General features: G+C 39.7%; 1 protein-coding gene across 4 annotated transcripts in view; it reads right to left on the bottom strand.

Moving 5' to 3' along the window:
• Window positions 1-2276: 2276 nt before the first annotated feature.
• Pls3 (plastin 3) overlaps window positions 2277-10898 on the bottom strand; it is a 110503-nt gene continuing 101881 nt past the window's right edge. For all 4 annotated transcript variants that reach the window (XM_050126867.1, XM_050126866.1, XM_050126865.1 and 1 more), the window contains exons 11-16: window positions 10013-10091; window positions 9348-9462; window positions 8972-9105; window positions 7100-7223; window positions 6783-6907; window positions 2277-3484 (exon numbers count right to left, since the gene is read on the bottom strand). In XM_050126867.1, the coding sequence (XP_049982824.1) occupies window positions 3352-3484; window positions 6783-6907; window positions 7100-7223; window positions 8972-9105; window positions 9348-9462; window positions 10013-10091 (710 nt within the window). In that variant the 3' untranslated portion in view covers window positions 2277-3351. The remainder of the gene's footprint in view (window positions 3485-6782; window positions 6908-7099; window positions 7224-8971; window positions 9106-9347; window positions 9463-10012; window positions 10092-10898) is intronic.

The following is a 10898-nucleotide window of genomic DNA, read 5'->3' as shown; positions in this document are numbered from 1 at the left end:
TTACCTGTTATTCTTGTTTAAAGTAGTCTTTCTATTTCCTTATGTATTTTTTTCCTATTCACTTGTTTTTGTAATTTATTCTTAGAGGTAGAATCTGTCAGTGACCTGCAAGCATTCTGTTAAGATTCCTAGTTAATTCCAATAACAACAACAAAAAATGAATAAAATAAAACCCCTTGTTTCATGTTGTGTTTTGAGACAAGGTCTCTCTTTGTAGCCTTGACTGTCTTGGAACTCACTCTGTAGATCAGGGTGACTTCAAACTCACAGAAATCCACCTGACGCTGCCTCTTGAATGAGGGGAATAAAAGCGTGTGTCCCCACCACCCGTTCTTTTTCTTTCTTTCTTTATGAGACATGGTTTCCCTAAGCTGCTGAGGCTGTCTTAGAAATGGTCATCCTTATGGCTCAATCTTCTAAGTGTTGTAACCACAGGTGTCTATCACCATGCTTATTCAAACTATTTTAAGGCGTTGACATATGAGTAGATTCTAAAAGGACTGGATTTCATGTTATCAATCACACAAAACCTTAAAAGGGCATCCTAATTCTGTGCTTGTCTGATAAGGCTCATCTGATATCCCAGGAATAAACTGACTCTGATGGATACATCCAGGGGTATGGCCTTGGTATCCAATAGACAGTGGATACATAATGCTTCTATTCTTCCTGCAGTGCACAGGATGGCCCACCTTACCTATCCTCTCAGAGAATGTTATCCACACCCAGTGACAACTGTAAAGAGGTTAAGAAAGCCTGCCTTAAAACTGGAAACTTGGCAGTGGGGGTGAGGGGAGTTGGGGAGAAAAAAGTGAAAAAGGGAGGATGGGGAGAGCTTGGGGGGAATGAAACGGTTGGGATGGAGGAAGAGTGGATATGGGAGCAGGGAAGTATATATCTTAATTAAGGGAGCCATTTTAGGGTTGGCAAGAGACTTGACTCTAGAGGTGTTCCCAGGAGATGCCCCCAGCTAGATCCTTGGGCAGCTGAGAAGAGGGAGCCTGAAATGGCCCTATCCTATAGACACACTCATGAATATTTTGCATATCACCATAGAACCTTCATCTGGCGATGGATGGAGATAGAGACAGAGACCCACATTGGAGCACCGGACTGAGCTCCCAAGGTCCAAATGAGGAGCAGAAAGAGGGAGAACATGAGCAAGGAAGTTAGGACCGTGAGGGGTGCACCCACCCACTGAGACGCTGGGGGCTGAGCCAATGGGAGCTCACCAAAGTCGGCTAGACTGGGACTGATGGAGCATGTGATCAAGCCGGGCTCTCTGAATGTGGTGGACAAGGAAGGCTGACTGAGAAGCCAAAGACAATGGCACTGGGTTTTGATCCTACTGCATGTACTGGCTTTGTGGGAGCCTAGTCTGTTTGGATGCTCACCTTTCTAGACCTGGATGGAGGGGGGAGGACCTTGGACTTCCCACAGGGCAGGGAACGCTGACTGCTCTTTGGACTGGAGAGGGAGGGGGAAGGGGAGAGGGGGAGGGAATTGGGAGGAGGTGGAAATTTTTAATTAAAAATAAATAAATAAATAAATAAATAAATAAATAAATAAATAGAAAGCCTGCCTTAATCATTTCTCCTCCCTGGCCATTCTGATTCTCTCAATGTTGGTACTTTAAAGGACACTGAAAAGATTAAAGGTGAAGAGGGAAGGGACAATGAATAAAATATTTTGAGGGAGTTGGGGATTGAGCCCAACACCTTTTGAATGGATAGTTCTCTTCTACTGAGCGATATACTCTTACTGCAAAATATCTGGTAAATTAGAGTAAACCATTACGTGTACAATTTTTTGTACTGTCCTTAGTTGCACACCTCAAATTCAACCCTCATAATAGAATCTAATGCAAATGATTTTATAGAATGCAATGGAAAAAGGAGTAAATTTAGGTCAACATAGTCTTATCGGTGTAGGGCAGAAGTACAGAGACTTAAGGCAGACATACTTGCAAAACTGGCAGTAGGGAAACCAAAGTGGAAAAATCCAAGTTCAAAACCATCCTGAAGTACACAGGGAAACCTATCTCAAAAGCAAAACAGTGAACTGGAGAGATGGCTCAGTCATTAAGAGCACTTACTGATCCTTCAGAGGACCCAAGTTTCATAGCCAGCACCCTCTTCTAGCAGATCACAACAGCCTGTAACCCTAGATCTAGGGGAAATAGTGTCCTCTGCAGGCCACAGGCATCGACCCCCAAACATACAATAGGAATAAAAACAAACATTTAAAACCAAACAAATAAAAAACCCAGAGACTAATTATTATGCAAATGCCTTTATTTGAACTACTAAGTTGCTACCAAATTACATCACGTTTCAGAGTTAGAATAACATAATAATCTCGAGAACTATAGCAAAAAGCTTGACAAAGCAAGAGAACATCAAGTCCGACATACATACTTTTTCTTTCTCATAACCACATCTTTGTTATAGGTGTTGAATTTAAAAATCTATTGTTCATTTGGCATTCTTTGCTTATTAAATCATCATCTAAATTCTGAGCTCACTTCCTCCTCCTAAGTGTCATGTTCAGCAGAATTTTAGATTGAAAGAGAGCTCTGTGATTAAGTTTTCAGACCAAAGAAGCAAGTGTCGAACTGACTCATTGAAGAAAAAATATTCCATTTGATTTGAGCCTGGGTGTGAGGGGAAAATATAACCTTATGGTCCATTTTCCTCCACCTATAGTCTATGCTTATTTTCATATTTACTTGAAGCCCCTTAAAAACGTAGCAAATCAGCAGACTTGTTGACTGTAATCAAAATATTCTTAAATGTACAAAAAATAATCATGTAGAAAGAATACTGTAAAAAGATACTGATTTTAAGAATAAACGAATGAGAAAAGCTTCTAGTACATTCCGCACAGCCAGTTACTTCAGATTTTCAGCACTACAAAGTAAGCAAAGGACAATTCCTCTCCACATAGTATCTGACCACAGTTCTTCAAAGCAAAATGGCAAGCTAATACTAGTCCTATCTACCCATGTAAGCAAGCCTCAAGAGATGGACATCCTAAGAGTGAAAAGATACACGGAGAGATAATACACAGCAACAGGAAATATCAAGGGCAGCATTCTAGGAGTAGAGAGCAGACGGTCTGTTGTGAGCATGTTCAGGTGTGCTGGACAGATCCAGCTTGAAGGGAAAGAGGAATTGCTTGTTACTAAAAGTCTTTTCAGAAGGCTGTCATGATGAGCTAGTCTTGTTAATCAAAACTGAAAGTCCTTTAAATGACCACAAATTCCTTAAGTCATGAGCACTTCACCTGGCAATAGCTGACTGGCTAATCATGCACCTGTGAGTAAGGTTGGTTCTATTCAGATTGGTTATTTTACACTCTCTTCATCCCCCTGCCCATCAAACATGCAAACACGGTCATGACCATCTTGGGTTTTACTTCCACAAGGTCTTCAGGGAGAGCATATACTCTGGCTCCGATTCTTCTAGCCATTGACACTGCATACCTAGTTTTGGAAGAGACAAAAATCAAGATAAGAGTCTTCTTTGCCAAGAATACCTTTGAATTTTTTTTAACCTTTGAATCTTTTTAAATGATTTTTTTTAAATTTTTGTTTTTATGATGTTTTGTCTGCATGTATGTCTGTGTGAGGGTATTAGATCCCCTGAAACTGGAGTTACAGAAGTTGTGAGCTGCCCTGTAGGTACTGGGATCTAAGGCTAGGTCCTCTAGAAAAACAGCCAGTGTTCTTAATCTCTGGCCCAGGTCTCCAGCCCAAAAAACACCATCTATTTCCTCTTATACAATCTGGTGACTGGGATACAAAATTTCTATATTGAAAGTACAAATCAGGGAACTGGGCATGGTGGCACATGCTTATTACCCTAGCACTCTGGAAACAAAGGCTGAGGTCCAAGGGTCGCTGTAAGTTTGAAAGTAGTCAGAAGTACACAGTGAGACAGTGTTTCAGAAAAAAGAAAGTACCTGTTAATAATTACACATTTGTTTTCTGTTTTATTTTTGTTTGCAACTGATTTTTGAACTTATACTAAATCAAAACATGAGATTTATTTATTTAATTTTATGTGTATATGTGTGTTCTCTTCATGCAAGAATGGGCACCACTTGCATGTGTTCCTGGTGATTTAAGAGGTCAGAAGAGGGCATTATATCTCCTGAAAGCAAAGTCACAGAGGTTTTTGAGCCACCATGTGGGTGCTCGGAACTGAACCCAGCTTCTCTGTTAAGAATAGCAAGTGCTCTTAACTGCTAAGCCTCTATCTCTCCAGCTCCAAGTTATACTAAGTTTTTACTATCTACTATTTTGGACTTTATTTACTCATTTCTTCCAAATGTGGATGTGGAGTAAAAACAAAAGCTTGAAGCACTGATGTCATATAAAAATGAAGTGTGTGTGTGTGTGTGTGTGTGTGTGCAATTACCCAGATGAATGCACAATCAATTACAAAATTCTCTATTCCATGTAATAAGATAACAGATACTTTTCTTTGGTGAGTGTGATGCTGGGAATGGAACTCAGAGACTTTTTTATGCTACTTCCCAAACATTAAGTGCCTGAAGTAAAACTCAAGTGCTAAGGTCAATGCACCAGGTACTTCCAGATACTGAAGCAAGAGCTAGATGTAAGGATCTGCATGCTACATTGAGAATTGTTGGGCCAAGGACAGGCAAAGTATAAAATGACTAACATGTGCAGCTAAGAGAACAGGCAGAATCAAACCTCAAATGATTCAGAAAGCATTTCCAATATGCTGCTACAGGAATCTTTATGGATATTAAAATACAACATTTTCAGTATAAATACTTCTCATAGAATAAAGAAATGATGTGCATAATATCCACGATTTTGAGGGTAGCATCTTTGCTCTTCTACAAAGCACTGCTGAGAACTGGTTATCAGCATGTATTGGTAGAGTTATCATGGGTCTCCTAGTAAACTAGGGCACAGTCTTGGTCTTTAGTGAAGAAGGGAAGAAATAATGGAAAGACCTCCATATTGCTATAATGTAAGAAACTTCCAAGACTCAGGCTTCTAGTAAGGGATAGCAAGTGTGCCCTGCTGATTTGGAAACTGAAGAAGGTAAACTCAACATATATTGCAAGAGTGCTTGACTCATAGCAAGTAACAGAGGCATAGTCGGATAATATGTTTAAATAAATTAAGAGATATAGACAAACACTCTAAAGTATGGTCAGCCATCCTTTTAAGTGTTGTCTTTGCCTTGTTTGAAGTTCATACATATTTGCATTAAATTGTCCCAATAATCCCCTACAGCAGGTGTTTAAAATCTAGAAGGTCAGACACATTGCTAATTTCCTTTTGTCTATTTGTTGATTATTTGTTTCTTGACAGTGTCACACTGTGTAGCCCAGGTTGTTGTTGAAATCATCATCTTCCTGCCTCAGACGTCAGAGTGCATAGATTAGCGCTATATGTCATTACACCCAACATACATGGTTCTTAAAATGGGGTGGGTAGGGTCTAAGGATGGAGCCCAGTGCCTCATTCATTCATCCCAAGCCCTATACCACTCAGCTACACCCCATCCTTTCTTGTGTGTTTTCCTATTTTGAGACTGAGTCTTGCTATTTTGCCTAGGTTGGCTGAGAATCTGCCCTTTTCTTGCCTTACCCTCCTGAGTATTTGGACTTCTAGGCTTGTATCACAATGTCTGGTTTGTTAATTTTCTTTTTATACATTTAAATCTTAAAGATTGTATTTATTTATTTGTGTGTGCCTGTGTATATGGGATACGTACTTATGGTGTATGTATGGAAGTTAGGGAACAACTTGTTGGAGTCAGTTCTTGTTTTGTACCATGTGGGTACTGGGGATCAGATATTGTAGTAAGAGCATTTACCTGCTGCTCCATCTTGGTGACCCTTACCATTTTTCTTAAATTAATTTTAAACCTTTGAACCCTGTAAAATAAAAGTTTTCTTCATCTTTTTTTGTGATGAACTTGAAGCTCATGGGCTAGAGAGATGGCTCACTGGCTGCTCTTCCAGAGAACCCAGGTTAAATTCCAAGTACCTATATGATGACTCAAAACAATCTGGAATTCCAGTTTCAGAGGACAAGACACAGTCTTGTGGCTTATTCAGGCAACAGGCACACAAGTGGTACACAGGCATACCTATAGGCAAAACACCCCCACACATAAAATAACAATATAGGTGGAAAATAATATTTCTCCTCACAGAAATAAGATCACACCATATTTGTATTTTTGTGTTTGACATCATCTCCATAGTCACCCATGCTGTTGCAAATGATAGAGCTGCATTCATATAGGTTGCATTGTCTTGTGTGGGCTCCACAACGTTATTCTCACTAAAGGACAGAGGCTTGGGTATTTATGTGGAGAAGTAAAATGGGGAGATGTCGGTGACAGGGATATATAATTGATGGTAAATAGTGAAAAGATGAAATGGTCAAGAATAGGCACACACCGCTAGAACCTAAGTTGTTTGCTGCGTGCTCGGGAGTAGAGTGCAGTGACAGTGAGGAGCGATGCTCAGGAAGGTTCTGTTACTATTTGTTAAGTGTTCTAAAACTGATTGTGGTGGTAGATGTAACAGTGTGAACAAGGTCAAAACCATTAGATACTGTCCTTAAATGAGTGAATTATATGTCTGTGAATGGGATCTCAATAAAGCCATTCAAAGTAAAGAGATCTTTTCCAGATGCCATCACTATCCAGGGAGAGAACCCAAATTAGAGTGGATTCCCTGGCTATAATACCAGTGTTCTTTGTACGACATGGAGCAATTGCCCTTACTTGGCATTATTGTGCTTGTCATCTTCAGTAAGATTCCCTCTCTTAACAAGGTCATAGTTAATGCAGCCTGGCTGGATGGCATCAATTAAATCCACAACTGCCAAACTGGAGCTGATCGTCTTGTCCTATTAAAAGAAGGGAACAAAAAGTCTAAGAATTTCACTACTTACAAATTATGTGTTCTTGATGTAAGGCTGGGCAAGGGAAGAAAAATCTTGGCAAAACTCAACAATAATTCTTACAAATAAACCCAAAGATATCCTTAAAATAATTGCTATTATCTAGCAAATATAATGTATAACAATCAGTATACTGACCTTAAAACTCTGAATGGAAGTTGACTTTCCAGCTTCACTCAGTGTTCGGTTCACCCAGTTTACAATGATGTCATCATTCGCTTTCTGACCTTCTCCAAGATCTTCCAGAACATTAAGGGTATATCTAAGGGAATCAGCAAAGAAAGTCAATCTATTCGAAGAAGAAAAACGCAAGCAACAGAGAAATGTCTCATGTACACTTTTATCATGAAGAGTTCATGGGGGCGGGAGAGATGGCTTATTGGGTAAAGCAACTTGATGCCTGTGTCTGACATCCTGAATTTCATTCCCAGATCCTGCAGTGTGTGGCGAAAGGTGATTCTCAACAGTTAATCTCTGACCTTCATCTGACATGGTATAAGCCATGCTATACTCACACAGATTCGCGTCATACCCTGTGCTTTGGCTGATACCTACGCAGAATGAATGCTTTGGCTGTTATTTTTAAGAGATGTTCATTTTCCAAGTGGATGGGAAGACTGTAAGGGCCAGAACTCAGAAAGGAGTGCTGAGAAACAACATCATCTGGACCTGCTGCACTTAGAACTCGACAGTGGTTGTGGTTGCCTGCAGAAGCCCCATACAGGATCATTGGCAGTTTATGCCACTGGATGACAGCCAATATTTTATCATGGGGTGTAGCTCCTAATAGTATCCCATGCTCCAAATGGATTGTCCCACACTGTGTATATATGAGCAGCATTAGTCAAACTCAGTGGGCTATTTTAGAAAAGCATTAGAGTAGGAAGGGGAAGTGGGGGAAATCCAGCAGGAGTTTGAAGGGCTAGAAGGGGGGGTTGGATATCATTAGGGCTCATTGCATACATATATGAAATTCTCAAAGGATTATTAAAAATATACCAAAATAAAGGACTCTTCGATTTTTTAAAAATTATAGTTATTATATGTATGTGGATACATGTATGCCATAGTATACCTATGGAAGTCAGAGAACCATTTGCAGGAGATGGTTCTGTTCCTTCACCACATGAGTTTCAGGGACAGAACTCAGGTCAGTCAGAGAACAATTTGCAGGAGATGGTTCTGTTCCTTCACCATGTGAGTTCCTGAGACAGAACTCAGGACATCAAAGGCCTTTAAGCAGTAAGCCACCCTGCTGGCCCAGATCTTCATTTTCAACTGGATACATATAAATGTTCCTATTTCTTCTTATATTTTTTGGGAGGGGGTTGTTCCTTTGGGGCAATTATTTTTCACTCTATAGTTCAGGATGTCCTGCAATTCTCTATGTAGCCCAAGCTGGCCTCCAACTTGCCATCCCCCTCCTCAGACTCCTAGATGCTGAGATTTCAAGTATGAGTCACCATTCGGGGCTTCTGACAACTTATTTCTTTTGGTGGTCTGAAAATAACCTCCATGCAGGCTAAGTATATCTTGGACCACTGAGCTAGAGTCGTACCCCAACTGACATTTTTGTTTGTTTGTTTTGGATTTTTGAGACAGGGTCTCCTTGGGTAGCATAGGAGCCTGTCCTGGAACTTACTCTGTAGACCAGGCTAGCCTTGAACTTACAGAGATCTGTCTGCCTCTGTCTCCTGAGAGCTGGAATTAAAGGTTGTGTGCCACCACTGCCTGGCCCATTTGACAATTTTCTTGAGTGATCCTGCATCAGACTGAAGTCTACACAGCAGACTTCTCTGAAAGATTGGCAACAACTACAGTTCTATCTAACTCACAAGGAGGTATTTCCCAGTAAAGAGCCAACATACACTCACAGAAAACTCATTTCAATGAGCTCAGAAATGTATTTCATGAACTAAATGATTAATTTAAATCTGTGAAAACATACTAAGGGTGAATTCATAGACCCATATTACTATGAAGCTTCATGGCTAACACTGTACACAATACCTTCTCATCAGCTGCCAGACTAAAGCCAAGGTTAAAGTTGGGTTCCCATCATTCAGGTCTTGTCCTCCAATGCCAACCAGGGAGAATTTAGCTGGATGCTTCCCTAATTCAACCGCGTAGTTGCAGTTTTCTAACTGCAAATGTTTAAAAAGAAAGGAATGGTTAAAGATTGTCATTTGTTCAACCTACATATGCTCTGTCTCCCACCCCTCTGTGAGTACACGCACAGTGTATGGATGTGTGCGTGTGTGTGCATGTGTGTTGTGTAATGGCAGGAATCTGTTCAAAGTCAAGATGCAGTTCCTATCCTCAAGAAGCAGCTTATGGTCAAGAGGTTTTGAAGCAAAAGAAATGAAGAAAATTCCAGATGTGCTACCTTTTTCATGTTGGCTCCCAGCTTTGGATATGGAGGCTTGTTAACTTTACTCCAGTCCACAGGAACTTTAATTCGTTCATAAAGCTGTAAGATGACCAGGGCATCTTGCAGGTCACTAACAATTCAAAACATAACTTCATCAATAATTATAAGGAGTAACACAGATCAAACAAGATCTATAAAGTCACAATACCCATGACTCATACTTTTCTCAATCATTAAATGCAATGAACAAAACTAATACTAGGATTAGTAGGTAGTGAATGGCAGAAGGTAGGAAAATAGTGAAGAAAGAGAATCCAGTTAGGATACACACCATTGAATATCAGCAAAAACAGTCTGGCCAGGAAGCTAAAGGCCTTAAGGAATCATGGGTAGTTGGCTATAACTATTCCCAGACTGTTTAAGAAACCCAACGTACCTGTTCCCTAAGATACCATCAAGAAATTTATATATTCTATTTCTTACAGTCAATGACCATGCAAAGAAAAAAATTGGACTTTCATGCATTAGGAAAATAACAATTGAAATCACTAATATGAAATATTAATATGCAATATGAAGTTGCTACAAATGAACATGCAGAAAAATTTCAGAATTGTCATTATTTATGCTAAATTCATTCATGATGTTCATAACTTCATAATAGCAGTAGGGTAGCTTACGCATAGAGATGGTTTACATGAGGATTAACACCAAGAGAGTTCATCCAGTTACGAAAGGTTCTTTCTTCACGAGTTTCTCCTATTAAAACATCCACAAAAATGCATTTAGTCATTAAATGTCTTCTTTATAAACAGAGAGGACCAGTGCATATATTCATTTATTTTATGTGCTTTATTCTGATCTAATAATTACCACATGATAGTGTGTCACTGTGACTATGGATAACTGAAATACACTTACTAAAACATAGGTTAAATTCAGCATGTAGTCGTTATCTTTCTGGTGGGTTTAAAAAGATGATCTAGTTAGACTCAGGACTCATGTCTATAATCTCAGTCTTCATGAGGCTGAAGAAAGAGGATTGCTAGGAGTTCAAGGCCAATCTTAGACTATGTAGTTTGTTTCAGACCAGTTTCCACTATAGGATAAGATACTATCTCACAACCACTTCCGGGGCTCTGGGGAATGTAACTAAGTTTGTAGAGTGCTTGCCTAGGGTGCATGACTGTAACACTCTTAAAACTGCAGATAATACCTGTAATCCCAGCACCTGGAGGCAGGAGAATCAGAAACTGAGGGCCATTCTTTATGACATAGTGAGTTCGAGGTCAGCCTGAGACACATGGAATGCTTGACTCAAAATAGATGACTAGGTTAAAAAACTCAAACAAACAAAATACTCTTTTCTCCTAATAAATAAATGTGGTTAATAAAACTCAAACCTGCCTTACCTCCCCCCCCCAATAAAAAGATATATCAGTAAAAACTGAAGCGAAACATTTGTTTACTAACTAGTCTCATGATAGTATCCTGGATTTTTATTTTCTTTTTTAGTCTTGGCTGTGCTAGACAAGAGTGCTGGCACTGAGCCACACTAATGATTTT

The sequence above is a fragment of the Alexandromys fortis genome, unplaced genomic scaffold, assembly GCF_014885135.2.
Source record: "Alexandromys fortis isolate MF-2015 unplaced genomic scaffold, M_Fortis_MF-2015_v1.1 scaffold_180, whole genome shotgun sequence".
Taxonomy (NCBI): Eukaryota; Metazoa; Chordata; class Mammalia; order Rodentia; family Cricetidae; genus Alexandromys; species Alexandromys fortis.
Note: the sequence above shows the minus strand (reverse complement) of the source record. Positions and strands in the feature narration are given on the sequence as shown.